This window comes from Erythrolamprus reginae, chromosome 5 (genome assembly GCF_031021105.1).
Source record: "Erythrolamprus reginae isolate rEryReg1 chromosome 5, rEryReg1.hap1, whole genome shotgun sequence".
In the NCBI taxonomy this organism is placed as follows: domain Eukaryota; kingdom Metazoa; phylum Chordata; class Lepidosauria; order Squamata; family Dipsadidae; genus Erythrolamprus; species Erythrolamprus reginae.
The window spans coordinates 32,676,636-32,700,692 of record NC_091954.1 but is presented as its reverse complement, the minus strand read 5'-3'; the positions used below and the strand labels follow the sequence as shown (position 1 = coordinate 32,700,692).

Here is a 24,057-nt window from a genome sequence, read left to right as displayed (position 1 = left end):
AGCTAAATTCAATGGGCTTTATTAAGTCCGATTCTGATGAATGCGTGTTTACAAAAGGGCAAGGTAATATTTATGAAATCATACTAGTGTACGTTGATGACGTAGTGTACATTGGTCCAAACAAACACGAGTGAAGTTTTTGCAAAAGGTTTAGAGAGACACTTTACATTGAAAAGCTTAGGACACATTCATGATTACCTAGGTGTTCGGATTGAAAAAACTCAGAAGGGGTTTAGCCTCTCACAAGAAAACAAAATTGATCAACTCTTGCAAAATTGCAACATGATTGACGCACACCCATGTCACTCTCCAATGCAGATTTTTACAATTTGACACAACAGATTAGTCCTGATTTTGAAGATCAAACACTTTATCGTTCAGTCATTGGGTCACTGTTATACATTAACAGTTGGACAAGACCCGACATTTCACTTAGTGTTAATCTTTTGTCACGGTACGTTGGCAAAGCAACTAAATTTCATTGGACATGCATAAAGAGATTGCTGAGATACATGAAGCACACAAAAGACATGAAACTGTTCTTAGAACTAGAACACAACAAGTTTCCTGAGTTAGTTTGCTACGCAGACTCTGATTGGGCAGTTGACAAAGAAACACGAAAAAGTACTTCAGGTTACATAATGTTTTTAAATGGCTGTCCAATTTATTGGAAAGTTAGAAAGCGGAACTTTATCTCTTGTTCTTCTACTGAGTCAGAATATACCTGCGTTTCTGACTGTTGCAATGCTCTAACCTGTGTTCCTGCTCTTGTTGATAGTATTTGGAGTGATCCTATGAAACCAATTGTCATAATGGAGGACAATCTCTCAGTTACCTTCATATCTGAAATTGAATATGTGGGAGCGTGTTCATGGCACATCGACATAAGATATAAGAATGCCAGAGAATATGTGAAACAAGGATTCGTGAAACTACATTATGTGCCTACAACTGAATAAATTGCTGACGTGCTGAACAAATCACTACCAGCTGACCAACACGAATACCTCTGCAAAAGAATGTGCCTCATGTGAACAATGCCACTGAAGACTGTCAAAGAAGGGGTGTCACGCTGTATATTGACAGCCCTCCAGAGACATTCAGTAATGAAACAGTTAACTAGTGTGTTTTATTGGATCCTCCTCTTGCGTCACTTCCTTTTCCTCCTTCTTCTTCCTTCTTCTACCTCCATGAATCTCCATGATGTAATAAGCATATGTTCTCCTACCCCTCCAGACAGTCTTTTATTTGTTTTATCTCTGTTTTTAAATAAATATCTTGTTTAAAAAATGATTGGGGCTTCTATCCATCAACCTCCGGAGTTAAGGTCCTAACAGACTTTAATTTTCCGCGACACCCTTGGCCCTCTTGTTGAGTACGGACCTTCTCGATTGCGCCAATTTCCAGTAGATGGTAAATCTCCTGATGCAAAAGTTCTTGTTTGTGTGGATTGAAGGTCACTGGGCACTGCAGGAATCTGTCCGGAGGTAACTGGATAAAATCTATTCTGAGGCCCTAGGATAAGGTTTCCAGAGCCCAAGTGTCTGCAGAGATAGCTTCCCAAGAGGCTGTAGCCTGCCTCCGATGGGGAAGGGGTCTTTGGAGTCATTATCTTTTGCAGTATCCTCCCCTGGTGTTCCCTCTGAAGGGCTTTCTGGACTGGTTAAATTGTCGATTCCTGTCGCCAAAGTTATTCCTCTCCGAACTGTAGGAGGACTGGTGATAGGACCCCTGAGTATATGACCTGCCGGCTGGGGATGCAGTCACGGAGGTTTCCGCCCGAAAGGGCTGTCGTCTGAAATATGGGGTCGTGCGCCTGTCTTGCCGCCTATATGTTCTAGGTAAAATCTTTTTGTCTTTGTCCTCAATGAGGAACTTATCCAAAGACTTGCCGAATAACTCAGACCCTTCGAAGGGGGCTGAGGCTAGGCGCCATTTCGACTTAGCATCCACCTGCCAAGTGCGTAGCCAAAGGAGACGGTGGGAGGACAGGTTTGTAGCCAATGCGCACGAAGAAAATCTGGCTGCCGATAGTGTGGCGTCCACCAAGAATTCAGCTGCCGCTAAGAGTTTGCTAATATCTTGCCTCAAGCGGCCATCCTCTGGTCCCAATTTTGTGAGCATGTCTTGAAGCCAGAGGATTGATGCTCTGTTGAAAAATGCTGCGGCTGAAGCCACTTTTGGGGCCCATGCCGCCATATGGCAGGATTTTTTGATTAATCCCTCTGCTCTGGGGTCATCTGGTTTCAAGCCCTCTGCCATTTCCAAGGGAACCAGCGCATTGGATACCAGGCTTGCGACTGGCGCATCAATGGTAGAGAATTGCAGCAGATTTTCCATCTCTGGATCAAACGTGTAGAACTTGCGTTCCGAAGCTGTTGGTCCTAGAGCTCCCGCTGGGCGTTCTCATGGTTTCTTGACATTATCGAGGAACAACTATGGGGAGGGTATAAAGTCGGAGTCTTTTTGGGGCTCGGAGAAGATCCTTGAGGTGGGTTGAGCACCCGTTACCGGATTTGTCGGTTTGTCTGCCATGTCTGAAGCAACTACCTGTTTTGCCTTATTAAGAAGAATGCAAAACAGGGAAGGCCTGAAGAGGCCTGTAAAGGCTGGTGGTTCAGGAAGTGTTCTCTGATAAAGCATCGTCCGGCTCTGAACCCGGCTCTCTCATTCCTGAACCCTCATGAAAGGAATCATGCCCAGGAGATGGGGGTGCTGGAGCTGCCCATATATTCCTATGTGTGGAGGGTGAAGGTTGAGGCAGAGGAGGAGGAGGAGGAGGAAGAGGGGCAGCAGATGCTGCATACTGCTGAACCCCTGCAGCAATGCCATGCGAATAGGCCAAAGTAATCATGTCCTGAATGGCCGGGGACATGCGGTGCCATGTGTCTGGTGAGGATCTTAGTCCTGCTGCCATTGGTGTGAATGTAGCCAAAGGTGGCATTGGCTGGGTGGGGTAATGCCACGCTGAGGTGGGTGACACATCTACTTTTTTTTTCAATATATTTTTATTAAATTTTACTACAACAAACAAAAAAAATACTTGAAGAAAAAGTGACACATCTACTTCAGGCCTAAATGAGGCCTCTGCTGACAGGACTGGGGCCACTGATCTATCTGGAGACCAGTCTCTGTCTGTAGCTGATCCCATTCCCTCTGGGAGCCTGGGAGGGGTAGAGGTGGCCGTGGAACCCAGATTCTGACCTGTTGTAATGTTTGTCAGGCTTGGTATAACTGGTGTCTGTCTCTGGGCTGTTTCAAGTTGTCCCTCTAAGGCTTTAATGCGTTTTTCTACCTCTTTCAAAGAAGCAGATACCTGGGAGGTTTTAGATTTTGGCTTTGAGGAGTGTGTTTTCTCCTTGGCCTTAGAATTATGAGTCCCAGACGAGGGTGGGTCTGCCATCACCGAATGGGATAAATCCGCCATTAATCAAAGAGCGAGGCAAGGCTAGTATAATGAGCTGTTCGATAGCTGTGTTCCTCCGAGAATAAGGCCCAACAAAACAGCGACCGTTAGTCAAGGATTACCATTTCCTGTAACTTACAGGATATCCTGTTCTCTGACTGGGGCAGACAGCTATCAATCACACCCAATAAAATGGCGGGCAGGTGTTGCAATGATGGGGCACGCCCCCAAAATGGCTGCTCTCTGACTAAGCTTTTCTGCGTTGGCAAGCCGAGTCTGCCATTAGGGATCTCTTCCCTGTGTTGGCAATGCTTTGCTCAGGCCTGTTAATTTTCCCTTGCCTTCCTGGATTGCGGAGGTCAGAAAACAAAAGCCTCTCAGGCCGCAGCATTTTCAAGTCTCCCCTGCATCACTGATCGCAGTTTGGGCGGGAGTTTTGAATCCCGGCTTCTTCAATTGCCCAGAGCAGAGCTTCGTCCTGAGAGCCGTCCGGTATAAACCGATCACCGCATTGGTCGCAGGGTCTGGGGGTATGGCCACGCAGGCCGGGGACCCCCCTTCACGACTCCCAGTCCTTGGAGCAGTACCCACGCAGGGAAGAAGCTCCGACCAAGAATAAAGTTGCAGGCAATACTCCTCGGAGCAGGGGCCTGATTCCAACGATGGTAAGTTGTTTCGTTGCACCTGTAATGAAAAGAGAAAGAGGTATTATTAATATTATTAATGCTCTAACAAAGAAAGGGTAATTTTAATTCAGACTGAAGAAGTCCTAGGAGAGAAAACTCGTATGTCCCTTCACTGTGACTGAGTTTTTAAGACTGACCCATTAAGGGCAGCATGGGGGCGGGACCTGTTATTTATGCAAATTTTTAACTCAGTCCCTTCCAATAAGGCTACCCATGTTGGACTCTCCATAGCAGTGCAGTGGAGAACCCTTCAGGCCATGACGGAGGATGTGGCACAGCAGGAAGCAGAGGAGGAGGAAGGCCCATTTTCCCAGGTAGCAGGGAAGTGCATATGTGGCTCGCAGGGTGGGTGGCTGGGCCGACAGCAACCAGGTACTCCGCTGTCCAGCCAGCATAGAGTTTTGGGGGAGGAGGAGGAGGAGGAGGAAGACTTGCAGCAGGGCGGTCCTCCACATCAGTGGAGCGTGGGTGGATGGAGGAGCAGGAGGAAGAGGAGGAGGAGAGACCTGTTACTGACAACCACTCCTTGACTCAGGGCAGCCTGACTCACATGAGCCACTACATGCTCCAGTGCCTGCGCAATGACCCCAGGGTAGCCCGCATTGTCACCTCTGCCAGTTACTGGGTGGCCACCCTGCTGGATCCCCGTTATAAGGACAACATCACCTCCTTGATCCCAGCACTCGAGTGGGAGCGCAAAATGAGAGAGTACAAGCACGCACTGGTGGACACACTAGTGGCAGAGTTCCCACAGGAATTGGAGGGCTCAGTGGTGGCACACGGAGTAGGAAGAGGACGCAGTCGCCAACACAGCAGGGGCACTGGCAGCACCTCACAGGGGAGGGTGAACATGGCCACAATGTGGGAAAACCTATTTCATCGTCCCACACATCCCCCACTGTTCTGGTTTCTGGTAGAAGTTTAGTAATTACAAATAACTCTCGTTAAATGCATCATTTCATGAATAAAGCAATTCCGTTTATTTCTCTGCTCTCTTGTACTTCAACACATTCCAGACATCAATCGGTCCGTTATATCTCTTCTAGCCGCATTCCTCACATTCCTTTTCCTGCTTCACTTAGACAAGATTTATTTCCTAACTACATAGCTATAAAAAACAGCAGCACTGACTAAATACAATACAAAATACTTTGACTTACTTTAGCGTGGCGAAAACCCCCTCCATGTTTCTGTTCAGCAATGTTGAAACTCCACCCTTCTTCTCCACTAGCCCCCTGACGTGCCAAATACCTCACTACAATATTTAACCCATTCCTCTCCTTAATATCTTCTTCCAGACCTTTGCTCTCTACGTTTCTGAATCCTTATGAATTTAGGGTTAACCCAGCGCACGTCTGATTCTCCCTCGCTAGATCCTGAACTCATAGCCCCATCCTGTGGCTGGCCTCCCACCTGTTCTACTACCTGTAACCCCGGGCCCCCCACTACTTCATAAACACTATCTGAATCCGAGTCCTCAATATCTTCTTTTTAGAAAACTTTTATTACATATATACACATTTACAAAAATAAAATAAATGGTCAAATCATGAGTTGAAACAATGCCAAACTAACACATACTAACAAACAGACAAACAAACAAAAAATAGAATAATTCTAGTAATATAGTTAATTACTTATTTGAATACACTAAACAATAATAACAGTGACAATAAACATATAACATAATATGTAATATTTATACTTAAATTCCCTTGAGGGGGTAAGTTATAAATCATCATATGATTTTAAATTATCTTCTGGTGAAGTATATCATATCATCGGTATCTACCATCTTCTCCTTTTGGTTGTCCATATTTTTTTAAATTATTTTTATTTTCTTAACCACCTTCATTCATTCATATTTAATTTATTTAGATTCATACAAATTTTCCCTGAAAAGTTACTGTAAATAGATCTTTTGTGATTTGTCATATCAAATAAAAAGGATATAAAGTATTATTGTTGTTGTATTTCAATTTAAGTTTCTATTTCTTCTCTTAAACCAATCATAGAAGTATTTCCAAGTTTTATAATGGTCGGATTCTTCTTTATTTTTTAATTTGAGTGTTAATGCATCTGATTCTGCACAGTCTAAGATTTTTTTTAATATCAAATCATCATCGGGGGGTTTGGGTTGTTTCCATTGTTGGGCAATTGCCATCCTAGTTGCAGTCAATATATGTATTAATAAATAATATTTATTTTTGTCTATTTTTTTGGTCTATAATCCCAAGGAGGAACGCTTTGGGTCTTCTATTTATCTTAATTTGTAATATTTCTTTTATCCATTTTTGTATTTTGATCCAAAAAATTTTAATTATTGGGCAAGTCCACCAAATGTGGTAATAGGTCCCTTTTCTTTACATCTCCAACATTGTGGGTTTATTCCTTTATACATTTTTGATAGTCTTGCCGGGGGAAGGTGCCATCGGTAGTACATTTTGTATAGGTTTTCTCTAAAAGCTGTTGATCTCGTCAGCTTGTAGTTTTTGGTCCAAATTGTTTCCCATTTATCCAAACTTATACTATACCCAAAGTTTCTACCCCAGCTGTATATATTATTTTTAACAATATAATCCTCCATTTTATAATTTAACATGTATTTATAAATTTTTGAAATCATTTTCTTATCTTGACTTAAAATTATTTTATCCAATTCTGTTTCCTTTATTTGTATCTCATTTCTTTTCCCTTCTTGGTATTTTGATTTTATTAAATTATACGTCCACCAATCCATTTTTATTCCAGTTTCTTCTAATTGTTCTCTTGTTTTTAATTCCCCATTTCTTTCCAATATTTGGTAGTAATTAAGCATTTTATTTAACTCTCTCGAGTTAGGATATATTATCGCCTCCATGCTGGAGTACCATTTCGGGATTTGAGGATAGTACATTTTTTTAATTTTGGTCCAGACTGTATATAGTGAGTTCTTGATTATATGTTGCCTAAAGTAACTGTGTATTTTTTCTTTGTTATCCCAAAGGAAGGCATGCCACCCGATCCTCAAGTCATGCCCTTCTAATATCAATAATCTTTTGTTTTCTAATTTGAACCATTCCCTCAGCCAATCTATAATCGATGCATTATAATATATTTCGAAGTCAGGTAACCCAAAACCTCCCTGTCTTGCATGTATTGAATTTTAATCCTAGGTTTTTTCCCGGCCCAGACAAATTTTGTTATTATTCTCTTCAATTTTTGGAAAAAGGTTTTTTTTAACATAATTGGAATTGTTCTGAATAAGTACAGTGTTCTAGGTAAGATGGACATTTTAATTGTTGATATCCTACCAATAAGTGAAATAGGTAATTTATTCCATTTTTCCAATATCGTTTGTATTTCTTTTATTAGGACTGTATAATTGTCTTTTATTGTAGTTGCCTTTGATGATAGTTTTATTCCCAGATATTTAACTCTTTTTACGATTTGTAATTCTAATTTATCTTCTAATGTTTTCTTCTCTATATTTGTTAAGTTTTTTGTCAATATTTTAGTTTTTTGTTTATTGATTTTTAGTAATCTCTTTTAGTAAATTTTCACCTGATTCGATGGGGTCTTCTATATTAAATACTAAGTCGTCGGCAAATGCTTGGATCTTATATTCCTGCCCCTTTAAATTCAGCACTTTGATGTTTTTATTTGCTCGTATCTGTCTTAGTAAAATTTCCATAGCCAAAATGAATATTAATGGGGAAAGTGGGCACCTCTGTCTTACTCCTTTTTCAATTTTTATATTCTCTGTTAATTGTCCATTTATTATAACTCTTGCTGATTGTTTAGAATATATTGTCCTAATAGCTCTTACAAATTTTTCTTTAAATTTCATCTTAATCAATTGGTTAATAAAAAAGTTCCACTTTAAATTATCAAACGCTTTCTCCGCATCTAAAAATATTAAGGCCAAATTTTTCCCTGGGTTTGCCTCGTAATATTCTAGAATATTTATTATATTTCTCAAATTATTTTTAATATTTCTATTTGGCAGGAAACCATTTTGATCCGAATGTATTATTTCGTTAATTATCATTTTGAATCCTTCCACTAATATTGTTGTAAAAATTTTATAATCGGAATTCAGCAGTGCTATAGGTCTATATTGTTTTATTGAGTGTCTTTGTTTTGGGTCTTTTGATATTAATGTTATTAATCCCTCTTTCCATGATTCGGGCATTTCTCCTTTATTTAGTACCTCATTTAGCATTTGCAACATTAGTTTTTTAGCTGGGTCGGACATTTGTTTATAGAATTCGGCTGGTATTCCATCTAACCCCGGTGTTTTATTATTATTTTGTTTTTTGATTGCTAATTCTAGTTCTATCATCGTTATATCTTTGTCCATCCTATGTTACTCTCAGATATTTGTGGTATCTCGGTCTCGTTTAAATACAAATCTATATCTTCTTTTTTAATGTCATCTTTCCTATATAGCTGTTGAAAGTAATTTTGAATTATCTTTTTTTTCTCTTCTATGTCAATTTGTTTTTTTTCTCTTTCATCTTCTAATTGTTGGATATATTTCTTCTCGGTTTGTTTTTTAATTTTATAAGCTAGCCACCTTCCCGGCTTGTTCGCCTGTTCGAAATAGTTCTGTTTTACAGATCTTATTTTTGGGGCTATTTCCTCCTGTACCGTCAAATTTATCTTATGTTTAATTAGTTCTCTTTTTTCTTTTAATTCCACTTTTTTGGGTCTTTTATCCACTCAACTTCTATTTGTTCTAGTTCTTTTTGGTTTTCTCTCATCACTTTGTTTTTGTTTTTGGGGTTTTTTTGCTTGTATATGCTATTGCTTGTATATGCTATTGCTGTATCCCATATATTTTGTGTGGTTGTACCATTGTTCCAATTTTTTTCTAGAAATATGTCTAATTCTTTATTTATGTATTCTTTATATTTATTTTCTTGTATAATTTTTGTGTTCATTGTCCATCTATTCTTCTTAATTTGGTTCCCTTTGATTATAATACTTACTGGGTTGTGGTCTGCCCAAAAATTAGGTTCTATTTCTGCTGATGTTATCTCTTTTTGTAGCTCTATATTTACCCATATCATATCCAATCTGGACCATGAATTGTGGGGGTTTGAATAATAAGTATATTTATATTCATCTCTATGTCTTTCCCTCCATACATCTTTTAGTTTGAATTCTTCTATAATATCCTTAAATTCATCTGGTAATACTTTTTTCATCTTATTCTTTTCTTTACCCCTATAATCTTTATCATGATCTATTATTATATTAAAGTCTCCGACCACACAGATATTTCCTTTTTCAATTTTTATTATTTTTTGATACAACTTTTTGTAAAAGGTTTTTTGATCTTTGTTAGGAGCATATATCACAATTAGATTTGGGGGTTTTTTTTGTTTGATTTCGATTTCTATAGTGAGTATTCTACCCTCTTCATCGCTATCAATTTCTTTGGGATTTAACCAGCTTTTAACATATACCGCAATTCCTCTTTTTTTTTTCCTTAGCGAGGGATGTAAATAATTTCCCCAATTTTGGGTTTTCCAATACTTTTTTATCCTTTTTTTAATATGGACTTCTGAAAGGCACACAACATCTAAATTTTGCTTTATTAATTTTGCATATACTTGTCCTCTTTTTTGAGAATTCAACCCATTGATGTTCACTGAAAATAATTTAATTTCTTTGTCCATTCTATATTAACTACTTCGCTCTTTTACTACTTCTTAATTCTCTGTGATTTTCTGTCCTTTCCTCTTTCCCTTTTCTGAGTTTTTCTGTCCTCTCTTCCTCTATCTCTCCCTCCTCCTGGCTTGTTGTTTCTAATTCAGTACTGCTTTCCCCTTCTTTTTTCAAGTGTTCTGAGATAAATTTATCTGCTTGATCCAAAGTTTCTATGTTTATCTTCTTCCCCTTCCAAGTTATCATTACTCCTTCTGGGACTAACCACCTAAACTGTATTTCATTCTTTATTAATTTATTTGTAAAATAGTGGAAGTCCCTCCTTTTTCCCCTGATTCGTTTGGGTATCTGTTTCAATACAATAATGTCCTTTCCTTTATAGGATAATACTCCTCTAGTATTTCTATATATCTCGTCCCTCAGGGTTTTTTTGGTAAATCTAATGTGAACCTCTCTGGGGAGCTGGTGCCGTCATGCGTAGTTGGTTTGCACCCGGTATACCTCATCTACATGATTAATTAATTCGTTTTCATCTATTTTTAATTCCTCTGCAAAGATCTCTACTGCTGTTGCAAACAGATTTTCCCCTTTTTCTTCCGGAATATTTTGTAATCTAAGGTAGAAGGAAGCCTTTTCAAACTCTAACTGGGCAATGGCTGCTTCCAGATCTTTATTTACCCTTTTAAGTTCTTCCTCATTTTTAGTTAATCTTAGCTTATTTGCCTCCGTCGTCTCTTCAACCTGTTGTATTTTAATTTCCTGCTTAACTATTGTTTTTTTAACACCCTCTATTATGGTATTGATTTTAGCAAAGTTCTCATTTACTTCTTCAAATCTTTTTTGTGTCTCCAAATGGTTTTTTAATATGGTTTCTTGGGTTTGACTTGAAGCTTCTTGCTGTTTTATCATATATTCTTGTATTTTATCTAAAGAATTTTGCAAACTTTGTAGTGAGGGGGCCTGATCTTTATTCTCTGTTGCGGTGATATCAGAGGCTGAGGAAGATTTTTGCACTGCCGGGGATAGTAGAGTTAAATTACCTCTCTTCATTGATTTGGTAATAGTTTGATAGGTAGCCATTAGTAATTTAATAATTTAATCTTTTAACTATTGTCTACTAATCCTAATTCACCTATAACTATGTATGTTGATGAAATACCAAGTTCAAATTTATATAAATGTCCAACAATTGATTCAATATCTATACAACTTATTCAAATAGTTTGTTAGTTAATGATATATATATCCAACACAATGTCAAAAAAAGGGGGGGGGGATAATGTCTATATATTTAAAGTATACTTAATGGATAATAAACGTTAAAAAGAAAGAAGGAAGAAAAGAGAGAAAGAGAGAGAAAACACGTGAAGCAGAGAAAATAGAAAACCGGGCAACAGAAAATGTTTCAAACCAATATCAGTTTCAATACTTATATTTCTCTCAATACTTAATCTAACTTAATCTAGGTTAAATTTAATACTTAATTAATATATAATATTTAATTAATTATTTAGATAAATAAATAAATCCTTAGTCTCTTATTTTGAACAATATTACATACAATCTATTTTCCCAAAGGTAAATATCTAGATAATATGAATCAAATATAAATCAAGTAAATATCACATCAATTAATTAATTAATTATATATTGGTCCTGATTAATTCATTAAGTAATAATAATATCAATAATAATAACTTTTAAGTTCCTCTATTTATGTCCCAGTCCAATCCCTAGTACTTATATTCCAATCCAATCTTCTATATTGTTTCCCAAACACAGTCAAAATGTTGAAATTTCCAGTTGTTATTTCTTGTCTCCAATTAGTATCTCAGTTCAAATTAGTTCGAAGTAGATCCGATGATTCCACGCTATTTATTCAAAATTTAAAGTTCGAGGTACCAATGTATGTTCCTATGGGAAAGTTTACTGTATTAATCTCTGAAAAGCCTGGAACGAGTCAATGATTTTGTCTCTGCAGCACCATATATTTTCTTCTTATATCCTTTGGAGGGGATCAGGCAAGCTGGTAAACGAAAGGCAAATCCAAACAGAGGAGAATAGCGTAGGTTTAGCTAGCATCGTTTTGTAGCAACCGTTCCTGCCGTCGCTCTCTCCGCGTTTCCAGGAAGAAAGGGCTTAGTCATCCACACGTAACATCCACACGTAACACCCGCTTTAAAAAACCACCCGAAGAAATTTTAAGTCTCGCAGATTCGTTTCCTTTTACCAATGACTTTATAGTTATTATTTACTTCTCCACCACTGCACAATAAATTATATCTTTAACTGCATTCATTTGATATGTATCTTTTACTGATACGCCTTCCTTCGATCTCACACTTTCACGTTGGTCTCCGTTTCTCCGATCTCCGACCTCAATCTCAATCTCGATCTCCTGTCACCATATGCCCGATCTCTTGTCACCACACGCCCGATCTTAATCCTCCCATCATTCCTGTCGCTCGAACCTCTTAAACGCCGCTTTATTAAATTTTGAGCTTCTCTCTCTTTCAAGATCTTACTATTATTCAAAATGTACAAGAAGCCTCCGAAGTAAAAGAAAATATTCTGGTGTAGATACCGATGCTCACCGATCTCTTTCCACTTCCCTCCTCGCTGTTTACGGGGCGGCCATGTCTTCGGGCCAGCAAACGCTGGCTTCTTTTCTGTCTGGTCTTGGCGGTTTAAAAGCTTTTTCCGATGTGGGTTTGCAGCCCTCACATCGGGCAAAGCATAACCACCCCTTACGATACCCTTCTCTCCAGGATGGGCATCTGATTTTACACAAAAAGACAGAAAAAGTCGTGCTGGGAGAGCAGTGGCTCACCCTCCAGCTCCGCACCGACCAAGCCCCGCCCCGGAAGTCCTCAATATCTTCCTCATCCTCCAACTGATCAAGAGTATGTACAACACTCACCATCGTATGTGATGGCCCATAATACCAGAAGGCAGAATGGTGGACGACTCATGGTACTTAGTGATGCCTCCATTCCCTTCAATTTTGGGGTAGGTAAATTGGAAATGTGGCCAGAGCTTTCCTTCTATGTCCTGGAGGTTCTGTCCTGTCCTGCGGCAAGTGTCCTGTCCGAGCATGTGTTCAGCACTGCAGGAGGGGTCATCACTGACAAAAGGATCCACCTATCCATAGACAACGTGGACATACAGTACTTACATTCCTTAAAATGAACCAGGCGTGGATCCCACGGGACTTGGCTGTGCCACTACTCGAGTAAGTGGTTAAGAGTGTTTGCTACCACCACCTCCTCCTCCGCCGCCGCCGCCACTTCCACCTACATCACCTCCCCCCCCCCCCCGACAGCTGTAAAATTCATGCATGTATATATTTAGGTTTATTTTTATGCAAATATTTGTGTGTAGTTTGGGTTCAAATTCTGACAATGGTATAACTGCAGCTGCCCATCAATAAAATTATTTTTGGCACAGATGGTTTCTGAGAGCCTAAATGCATGTTCCTTCCTTTGAAAAAAGCTGAAATACTTTGCACCAGGCCATGGCAATGGGCGGGCGCTATGATTGAATTTGTCAGAAGCTGTAAAATTCATGTATGTATGTATATATTCAGGTTTATTTTTATGCAAATATTTGTGTGTAGTTTGGGTTCAAATTCTGACAATTGTATAACTGCAGCTGCCCATCAATAAATAAATAAAATTATTTTTGGCACAGATGGTTTCTGAGAGTCTAAATGCAAGTTCCTTCCCAGGGGGATCCCCTTGAAAAAAGCTGAAATACTTTGCACCAGGCAAATCGTGTTCAGGTTCAGGTTCAGGTTCGGGTTCGGCAAACGTACCCTAACTCCGCCGCCAAGTTCGGCCGAACCCATCGAACCCGAATTTCGATGGGTTCACCCAACACTACTTATCACCACAACTGAGCACAAAATTTCTATTCCTAACCAAGATAGTCATTAAGTTTCCCCCCATTTTATGACCTTTCTTGCCACAGCAGTTAAGTGAATTGTTGCATCTGTTAATTCAGGAATATGGTTTAAAGTGAATCTGGCTTCCCCCATTGACTCTGTTTGTCAGAAGGTTGTAAAAGATGGTGCACATGACCCTGGGATACCTCAACTATCATAAATATGAATCAGTTGCCACGTATGACCATAAGGATGCTGCAACAGTTGTAAATGTGGAAAACGGTCATGTCATAAGTCGCTTTTATTCAATGCCAGTGTAATTTCAAACATTCAGTAAATGAATAGTTGTAAGTCAAGAATTACCTGTACTTATTACTAGGAAGAGGAAAATTCAGTCAAATCCAACCCTTTATTTGCTTACCACTAATAGACAGAATCTTGCCAAACAAAAGCGCTATCCTTTTACTGTCCTAAGAGATTCTAGAACGGTGTTGGTGAACCTTTTCGGCACTGAGTGCCAAAACGGGAGTGCGCATGTGCAGATGCGCCAGAAACTAGAAGAGCAGCCGCTGTGCATGTCCCATGCATACGCCGTGAAGATGATCTCCTAGTTTCTGGCAAACAAATATACACTGACCACCTGGTGTTCCGGTTTCTGGCATGCTTGCGTACTCGAAGACCAGCTGGCTGGTATGCATGCCATGAAGATGTTCTTCCTGTTTCCGGTGCAGGCATGCACACCGTCCAGCTGGTCTTCGCACCTATATGCAGGCCAGAAACTGGAAGACCAGATGGGCAGTGCACATGTGTGTGCTAAAAACCTGAAGATCATTTTCTGTATGCACATATGCGGAGTGGGCAGCTGATCTTCCGGCTTCCAGCATTCCCGCATGCGTGAAGACTACCTGCCCAGCGTGCTGAAACCCAGAAGAGCAACAAGCAACAGCTCGTGTTGCTTGGAGAGATGGCTCTGCATGCCACTTCCAGCACGTGTGGGATAGGTTTGCCATCAGGGTTTTAGGCTCTGGCTATTCTGAACCTCTTCCTCACTCTCCCATCAACTCAGGTCTGCACTATCTCTTAATTAAGGCCTTCCTCTTGGAAAGCTCTATGATGCCAAAATTCTTCTCACTGTAGTTACAGATGCACACTGCATCACAATACTGAACTGTCAAACCATTTTTAAAGTTAGAAACAGGTTCTGGTTTTGGACAAGGGATTCCCAAGCTTCACATAGATCACTGCTAGGGCTAAGAGGGTCTTTAAGTCATTTCCCAATCCATTTCTACATAACCTGTGTCGTAAGGTGTGGATTAAACAACTTCTCTTCACTATTTGCAGTGAGAGAAAGTAAAAATAAAAACCAAAAAAATGCAAGTGTGTTTCCATATTCTTCCTACCAAAAGTTTAATAAGTCCTCCCACTTGTGACATTTCAAGAATGTTTATTTCATTTATTTATCTAGTTGGTCAAACATGTACGAGATAACAGGTATAGGAAAAACATGAAGTGGGTACAAATAAATGTGGACAGTAGGACAGCAATGGTAGGCATGCTGGTGTGCCTATGCAGATCTCTTAGGAATATGGTGAGGTCCACTACAGACAGTGTAAGGTTGAAGGTATGGGGGTTTGATGAAGTTACAATGGAGTCAGGTAGAGCATTCCAGGTACTGACCACTCTATTTCTGAAGTTGTATTTTCTGCAATCGAGTTTGGAGCGATTTATTTATTTATTAGATTCCTATGCCGCCCTTCTTGAGGGATTAAGGGCAGCATTACCTTGAGTTTGTATCTATTATGTGCTTGTGAATTATTGTGGTTGATGTTGAAGTTATAATGGACAACTAGGACATTGCAGCACATAATTTTGTGTACTATGCTTAGGTCAAACCATAGGTGGCATGGTTGTAGGTTGTTCAAGCCCAAAATTTCAAGCCTGGTGGCATAAGGTATTCTGTTGTGAGCAGAGGAGTGGCGTACTCTTCTTGTGAAATACCTCTGGACTCATTCAATTGTATTCATACATTTAAATCCATACAGGATTTAAAAGAAGACTATTAAAATCTTATCTTTCAAATTTTATACATACCCCATTTGTTACCAACTAATACCGGACATGCAGCATGCCGGGTGCTGTAGTCTCCTTCACCGCTTGGGAAAAGATTGTACCAAAATACTGCTGTCCCCTGGTAAAACACAAAGTAACAGCAACAAATTTGGGGGTTAACTTTTGAAAAATGTAATACTAAAGAGGCAGGGGTGGGCTCCTAAAGTGGAAGAGTGATGTGGGCTCGCCCCGTGACTCTGAGTGCTAGCGGAGTCCAGCACAATTACGCTACTGCAGCTGTGCAGGTAGCAGAATCGCACACAGAGATGCAGGTGCGCCCGTGTTTCGGTGCGGAAGGAAAAAACCACACTGAAACACGGGCACACCTGCATATCTGTGTGTGATTCTGCTACCTGCACAGCTGCACTCAGAGCCACGGGGGCAAGCACACATCACCGTTCCACCTTAGCAGCCCACCTCTGTAAAGAGGGAATATAGAAAGTAAATATTCTCCAAATGCCTAGCAGAATGTCCTATTTTCCTCTAAAAGTGTTACTTCCAAAGCCCTACTCTTATTTTTCTGCAAGCAAAAATGAAAAGACACTAGAACTTTTATGAGGTACATGGAGAAAATGGTCAGAGATGGTCACCTGACATGCACATCTTCAGCTTACCTTTTTTGGCCAAACACTGGCTCCAACTTCTGGGAATACAGTAGCTCCTCCTGCTGCCACATCACTCATCTGAAAAGGAGAAAAGGAGAAAAAGTGTTATCCAGTCACAATTCTCTTTGAATTCTGAAAAGAAATCCCACAGATTCCTTTAATGAATGGATGAAAAAGGTAAAATTTTGATGGCACCCAAATTATTTATGCCAATTGAAAGAAAGCAACAATTGAAGATGGCAAAAAGGCTGCAAGAACTCTTCATTTAGGAAAATAGTAAATATAGCTCAGTAACACAGAGGTACAATGGTACCTCAAGATACGAACCCCTCGTCTTATGAACAACTCGAGATACGAACCCGGGGTTCAGAAAAAATTTGCCTCTTCTTACGAACTTTTTTCGTGTTACGAACGCCAAACCCGAACTTCCGGGTTTGGCGTTCGTCTTCGGGAGATGGCTGGGAAGCCGCCCGGCTGTTTTAAAAGGTCACAGCCGGGCTGGGGGGCTTCCCAGCAAGCTCCCGAACCCCGAACTTTTGCCGAACTTCCGGGTTCGGGGTTCGGGAGGTTGCTGGGAAGCCCCCCAACCCGGCTGTCACCTTTTAAAACAGCCGCGCGGCTTCCCAGCAGTCTCCGAACGCCGAACACGGTTTGCTCTCCATGTGTCCTCAACCTTTCACGGAGGATTTTTTACCTCTCCTATTCCCAGTTTGCTCTCCATGTGTCCTCAACCTTTCACGGAGGTTTTTTAACCTCTCCTCTTCCCAGTTTGCTCTCCATGTGTCCTCAACCTTTCACGGAGGTTTTTTAACCTCTCCTCTTCCCAGTTTGCTCTCCATGTGTCCTCAACCTTTCACGGAGGATTTTAAACCTCTCCTCTTCCCAGTTTGCTCTCCATGTGTCCTCAACCTTTCACGGAGGATTTTTAACCTCTCCTCTTCCCAGTTTGCTCTCCATGTGTCCTCAACCTTTCACGGAGGGTTTTTAAACTCTCCTCTTCCCAGTTTACTCTCCATGTGTCCTCAACCTTTCACGGAGGGTTTATAAATGTTTGCTCTCCATGTGTCCTCAACTTTTCAAGGAGGCTCTTCTCTTCACCGTTTCTTCTCTATTTCTCCTCCAGCTTTCACGGAGAATGGGGAAGAGGAAAGCTAAGAAACCCTCCACGAAAGTTGGATGACACATAGAGAGCAAATAGGCAGGAGGACACCTTAAAAACCCGCTGTGAAAACTGAAGGACATATAAAGAGCAAATGGGGAAGAGGAAAGCTTCCTTCACTTCCTTCGCTGCTCTGGCTTGATGGTGGGCTGGGGTTAAAGCAGCCTTAGCCCCGTTAAAGCAGGATTGGGGCTAAAGCCGTCTCAGCAGCATGCTTTGGCTCTTAAGCCCCAGCAGAGGTTTGCGATGCTGCGATTTTGCTGAGGCTTCCCTCCTGGAAAACCCCACCTCCGGACTTCTGTTGCCAGCCAAAGCGTCTTTTTTCGCGCTTGTGGGATTCCCCTGCTGAGAGTTCCCCTGCAGCATTGCAAAATCCAGAGGTGGGGTTTCCCATGGAAGGGAACCTCAGGAGAATCCCACCAGTGTGAAAACGGGCGCTTTGGCTGGCAAAAGGGGTGAATTTTGGGCTTGCACACATTAATCGCTTTTCCACTGATTCCTATGGGAAACATTGTTTCGTCTTACGAACTTTTCACCTTACGAACCTCATCCTGGAACCAATTAAGTTCGTAAGATGAGGTATCACTGTACGTATATCCCTATCATATGAATGCTGATGGAACTATATTGTTAGGTTATGGAGAAAGGAAACATTTTTAGGATTGTGGCAGAAAACTGAAACAAACAAAAATTGCCCTGTGGATATTTACTCTGAAAAAAGAAAAACTCCATGTTGGGAAAATCAGAAGGGGAAAAAATGAGAAAATATAACCAGCAAGATCACCATGGCTTCTCAAAACTTACAGTATAACCTAATTAACATTTTGTGCTTTTGGTGATTGCCATAAAAATATTGCAGCCCTAGAAAAGGGGGAGAAAAGAATACAAAAATAATTAATCATCTGAATCAACACCATAACAAGGAAAAACTCCATCCAAAGTTACACTGGAATAAGACAAGTGGCCAATAAATTTAATAAAAAATAAAATAAAAAGTGAACACAGGTGAACTTAAGAGATATGAGAGATATAAAGAAAACCTATCAAGAGATATTTCCTCTTTTCTCAAAACTAGAACTGAGATCTTTCAGTGAAGGTGAACAAGTCTACGGAGAGGGGCGGCATACAAATCCAATAAATATAATATAAATATATAATATAATGGGAAATTTAAGATAGGATTTTAAAAATGTGCATGACTCCTTCTTATGAATATCTGCATTATCAGTGCCTGCCCTTCATGGCATCGGGCCAGAATACCTCCGGGACCGTCTTCTGCCGAACGAATCCCAGTGACCGGTTAGGTCCCACAGATTGGCCTTCTCCGGGTCCCGTCGACTAAACAATGTCGTTTGGCGGGACCCAGGGGAAGAGCCTTCTCTGTGGCAGCCCCGACTCTCTGGAACCAGCTCCCCCCAGAGATTAGAATTGCCCCCACCCTCCTTGCCTTTCGCAAGCTCCTTAAAACCCACCTCTGTCGTCAGGCATGGGGGAATTGAGATATTCCTTTCCCCCCAGGTCTATACAAGTTATGCATGGTATGTTTGTGTGTATGTTTTGTTTTTTAATAAGGGTTTTTTAATGATATTTTAATTATTGGATTTGTAATATATTGTTTCTATTGTTGCTGTGAGCCGCCCCGAGTCTGTGGAGAGGGGCGGCATACAAATCTAATAAATAATAATAATACAGTGATCCCTCGATTATCGCGAGGGTTCCGTTCCAAGACCCCCTCGCGATAATCGTTTTTTCGCGATATAGCGGTGCGGAAGTAAAAACCACCATCTGTGCATGCGCGCCCTTTTTCCCATGACCGCGCATGCGCAGATGGTGGAGCGACGACAGTTCGGAGGCTGGCAATGGTTGTTTTTCATGCCGGCCACCCCCCCCCCAGCACCTCCGGGCTCCTCGCCGCTACCCCCCGCCCGCCCGATTCGCCCCTCTCACCGGCTTTCTTGGGGCACGAGTCCTCCTTCAGCAGCGCTTGTGGCAACGGCTTCTCGGCTTTTACAATGCCCGCCTCCTTTCTTCCATCCCTCCCCTCCTTCCCTCCCTCCTTCCCTCCTTCCCTCCCTCCCTCCTTCCTTCCCTCCTTCCTTCCATCCCTCCCTCCTTCCATCCCTCCCTCCTTCCCTCCCTCCTTCCATCCCTCCTTCCTTCCCTCCCTCCCTCCTTCCCTCCCTCCTTCCCTCCTTCCTTCCATCCCTCCTTCCCTCCCTCCTTCCCTCCTTCCTTCCCTCCTTCCTTCCATCCCTCCCTCCTTCCCTCCCTCCTTCCTTCCCTCCTTCCTTCCCTCCCTCCCTCCTTCCATCCCTCCTTCCTTCCTTCCCTCCCTCCTTCCCTCCCTCATTCCTTCCTTCCTTCCCTCCTTCCTTCCCTTCTCTCCTTCCCTCCCTCCTTCCCTTCTCTCCTACCCTCCCTCCCTCCTTCCTTCCCTTCTCTCCTTCCTTTCGTAAAAAGCACTTAAAACAATGACAGAATAAAAAACCCCAGCCCTCACCTGTGTTTGAATTTCATTCACTCAGTCATTCATTCATTCTTCTGTATGCCACTCAGTCCCAACACTTTCAACCCACAAATTACCATTTCCCATCCCCTTAATGTACTGTACTGTACCTCTACTTGTACCTGTACTGTACACATTGAATAACACACTTAGTCATCCTGATAGAAATAATAACAATATTTATTTACATTTTTAAATTTTTGGGGGGGGGTTAGCATAACTAGGATAAATCGGGATCTTCTTCTATCACCATGTCTACAATGGACGCTGCAGGTGATGGTGTGACAGACCTCGTGGTTTTTGTGACAAACATAGTTATGGGCAGTTGTTGACGCATTTTCTTTTTCTTGGCTAACATGGCTCTGTATGGTGCAAAGGTGTTGTCAAGGGAGGCCTTAAATTGTATAGAGCGAGTCATGTTGGGATCCCAAAGTTCCACCATGCGTTGTACATTTGCAGCAGCTCTGTTCAGTTCTGCAAGCCGCTCAAGCGTTAGGCCAACATCTTCTTCTTCCTCAGCTTCTTCAGCTTCCTCTTCCTCATCTTCTTCACTCGCTGACCTGGTCAGCTCCTCCAGATCTCTGTCTGTCAGCGGTAGGCCATGCTCATCAAGCAAACCATTGACTTCCTCTGGTGTCATGTCAACGAAGCCTTCTCCACCCCAGTGCCTGTGCCAGCTTCACAGAGTTCTGGACTGCAGCATCTTGAATTTCTTCGGGAGCAAATTTCCTGTAATCATGCACCACTTCTGGCCACAATTTCCTCCAGCAGGCATTCATTGTCTGTGACTTCATATCCATTAAGGCATTCTGAATGTTCTTCAGACAAGATGCAATTGTGTACTGACGCCAGTAGGCCTTCAATGTGAAGTTTTCATCAGCATCCATTGCTTCCACGATGCTTCCAAGAGAATTGCGCGTGTACAGTGCCTTAAATGCGCGGATAACACCTTGATCCATCGGCTGGATAAGCGATGTGGTGTTTGGTGGCAAGAATTCGACTTGCACCCCATCATGTTCATGTGCCAGGTCATCATGGCCTCCAGCATTGTCCATTAGGAGAAGCACTTTGAAATTGAGTCCTTTGGCAGCCAAATAATCCTTTCACCTGTGGGATGAAGCACTGATGAAACCAGTCCCCGCGTGAGGGGTTTTGTAATCCATGCTTTAGGATTATGCATCCAGTACACTGGCAATGCATTCTTATTTCTGTTCTTGAGGGAAATTGGATTTCGTGACTTATAAATTAGCCCTGGCTTCATCAAAAAGCCTGCTGCATTCCCACACATGATCAAAGTCACCCGATCTTTCATGGCCTTAAAGCCAGGGGCTTTGGCTTCATCTTGCATCAAGAAAGTCCGTGAAGGCATCCTCTTCCAGAACAGGCCCTGTTTCGTCCATGTTGAACACCTGTTCTGGAAGGTAGCCCCCTTCTGCAATTAGGTCTTTAAACGTGCGCTGGACGAAGTTTTCGGCTGCACCTGTATCTGCTGAGGCAGCTTCTCCATGCAATGACACACTCTTCAGGCCATAGCGCCGTTGAAATTTCTCAAACCACCCTCTGCTTGCTGTGAATGTGGCTGGGGCTGAAGAAGCAGAAGATGTTGATGGCTGGGGGTCTTCAGAGTCATCAGCACCTTCATCTACAGAGAATGACAGGAAAGGGAGAGAGAAGTGACTTGAATGAAAGCATACAGTCCTTCCTTCCTTCCCTCCTTCCCCTCCCTCCTTCCTTCCTTCCCCCCCTTCCTTCCCTCCTTCCTTCCATACCTCCTTCCCTCCCTCCTTCCCTCCTTCCCTCCCTCCTTCCCTCCCTCCCTCCTTCCATCCCTCCTTCCCTCCCTCCTTCCTTCCTTCCCTCCTTCCTTCCCTTCTCTCCTTCCCTCCCTCCTTCCTTCCCTCCTTCCTTCCTTCCCTCCTTCCTTCCATCCCTCCCTCCCTCCTTCCCTCCCTCCTTCCTTCCCTTCTCTCCTTCCCTCCCTCCTTCCCTCCCTCCTTCCTTCCCTCCTTCCTTCCATCCTCCTTCCCTCCCTCCTTCCTTCCCTCCCTCCTTCCTTCCTCCTTCCTCTTCCTCCTTCCTTCTCCTCCTTCCTTCTCTCCTTCCTTCCCTCCTTCCTTCCCTCCTTCCTTCCTTCCCTCCTTCCCTCCTTCCTTCCCTCCTTCCTTCCCTCCCTCCCTCCTTCCCTCCCTCCTTCCCTCCCTCCTTCCTTCCCTCCCTCCCTCCTTCCTCCTTCCCTCCTTCCTTCCCTCCTTCCTTAAAAAGCACTTAAATAATAACAGAATAAAAAACCCCAGCCCTCACCTGGGTTTCCCTCATCTGCATTGCCTCCTTCTGTGTCTGCAAGACGGTTGTACAGTTGCTGCGCCTTTGTTCGTATAGTGTTCGTATCCAAAGCAATGCTCTTTTTGCGGCACTCTTGTACCCCACACGGACAAAGCAGCTTCCATCTTCATAAGGCGTTTGTTTCTAGGCGTCACCATTCTTTTTGCAGCCTTGTTGAATGTTATCAGAGAAGTTTGCCTTATCTTCTTTTCGTCTTTCCGAATGTATCGCACAGTCGATTTGTTGATCCCATAATGCCGACCAACATCTACATTAGAACGTCCCGCTTTCAGCATGTCCAAAAGTTCAATCTTCTCCTTAATTGTCAGCATCTTCCTGCTCTTTTTAGCGTCGCCGCCTCCACTCCGCATGCAACGTTTAGGAGCCATCTTCCAAGAAGTCTTCACAAGTTCCAACAGCTCCAAGAAACAGCTCCAACAAACAGCTCCAACAAACAGCTCCAAAAGTTCCAAAAGTTTCAAAGCAAAGCACGCTGAGCAAACAACACTGATTGGCCGAGATTTCTGTCCATCAGCATTGTTGGGCGAAATGTTTGCAATGACAACGCTGATTGGCTGAAATTTTGCTGTATCACCGTTGCCGGGCAAACTTTATTGCAATGGCAAAGCTGATTGGCCGACATTTCGGCCAACCAGCAATGGTAGACGTCAGTTTGGTGATGACGCGTGACGTCATCGGGCGGGAAAAACCGTGCACGCGCACGTATTTTTAATTTATTGTTTTTTTGAAAAATCGCGATATAGCGTTTCGCGAAGATCGAGATCGCGAAACTCGAGGGATCACTGTAATAATAACAACAACAACAACAACATCTTGTCCCCCAAGTTGAGATCTGCTCCCACCCTTCTGACCTTCCATAAGGATCTGAAAATCTGGCTCTGCCAATTAGTTTGGGGAGCCCAATGGGAACGTATCATGCTGGTAGTGGTTGGTGGATTAAGAGCAAACTGCCCCACTTCCCACCCCCAACTCCACGGATCTTCCTTCCTTCCCATTTTAATTTAACCTTTACTGTTGTGAAAAATATTTATTCTTTTTGGTTTTACTGGCTTTCATTGTTCTAAGTCACCCAGAGTTGCCCTCGAACTGAGCTGGGCGGTGAACAAATCTTATGATCGTCAATATTTACTAAAGGAAGAGGAAAGCTTTTGATCCTAGCTCCTTGATAGTTTTCTAGAAGCATTTTGACTTCACACCATAACAGAATAATGGCTTAATTGGCAGGACAATGGTAAAGAAAAATGTTTCCATGTAGAAAGTTCTAATCTTCAATTAAAAGCCAGAACTGAAGTACTACATTCTGGAAACTGATTTATCTGCTTGACAGACTGCAGAGAAGCACTCTCATTTAGAGGTGACCTAATTTAATGTGTGAATTATCTAACTTAGGAGATATCCATCGGCATCAGTTGATACACAGAACACTGGATGGGACAACCTATGATTTGATCAAGTACATCTATTATGTTCTTACTGGATATTTATGATGAGGGATATTTAGCTAAGGCATTGTTTTATGAGAAATTAGTTCATTCCATCCACTTAGAAAAACATAACTCATGATGTAATATAATACAGAATGTTTCTCCCAAACTGACCTTCTATGGTGCCATAACATAAATCTGAACAACACACACACACACACACACACACACACACACACACACCCCTCTGTGTTCTTCAACAATATTTCCTCTCCCACTGA

General features: G+C 42.0%; 2 protein-coding genes across 6 annotated transcripts in view; both read right to left on the bottom strand.

Annotated features, from left to right (window-relative positions):
* The window catches only part of P4HA1 (prolyl 4-hydroxylase subunit alpha 1), a 113,130-nt gene that overhangs the window by 12,903 nt on the left and 76,170 nt on the right, over positions 1-24,057 (bottom strand). For all 5 annotated transcript variants that reach the window (XM_070752328.1, XM_070752325.1, XM_070752326.1 and 2 more), the window contains exons 13-14: positions 16,354-16,422; positions 15,722-15,818 (exon numbers count right to left, since the gene is read on the bottom strand). In XM_070752328.1, the coding sequence (XP_070608429.1) occupies positions 15,722-15,818; positions 16,354-16,422 (166 nt within the window). The remainder of the gene's footprint in view (positions 1-15,721; positions 15,819-16,353; positions 16,423-24,057) is intronic.
* LOC139168311 (tigger transposable element-derived protein 1-like) lies at positions 20,346-23,408 on the bottom strand. Its single transcript, XM_070753892.1, has 3 exons — positions 23,365-23,408; positions 22,311-22,456; positions 20,346-21,651 (listed from the first exon to the last, which is right to left on the bottom strand). The coding sequence occupies exons 1-3, from the start codon at positions 23,406-23,408 to the stop codon at positions 21,347-21,349; spliced, it is 495 nt and encodes a 164-aa protein (XP_070609993.1). The 3' UTR covers positions 20,346-21,346.

Bases quoted from the DNA above. Each gene is read 5' to 3' on its own strand.
- LOC139168311 (XM_070753892.1), bottom strand. From the start codon at position 23,408: ATGAAAGCCAGTAAAACCAAAAAGAATAAATATTTTTCACAACA. The intron at 22,457-23,364 runs GTAAAGGTTAAA...CGCCTTATGAAG, and splicing joins AATAAATATTTTTCACAACA to ATGGAAGCTGCTTTGTCCGT. The intron at 21,652-22,310 runs GTGAGGGCTGGG...CATTCTCTGTAG, and splicing joins TGCAGATGAGGGAAACCCAG to ATGAAGGTGCTGATGACTCT.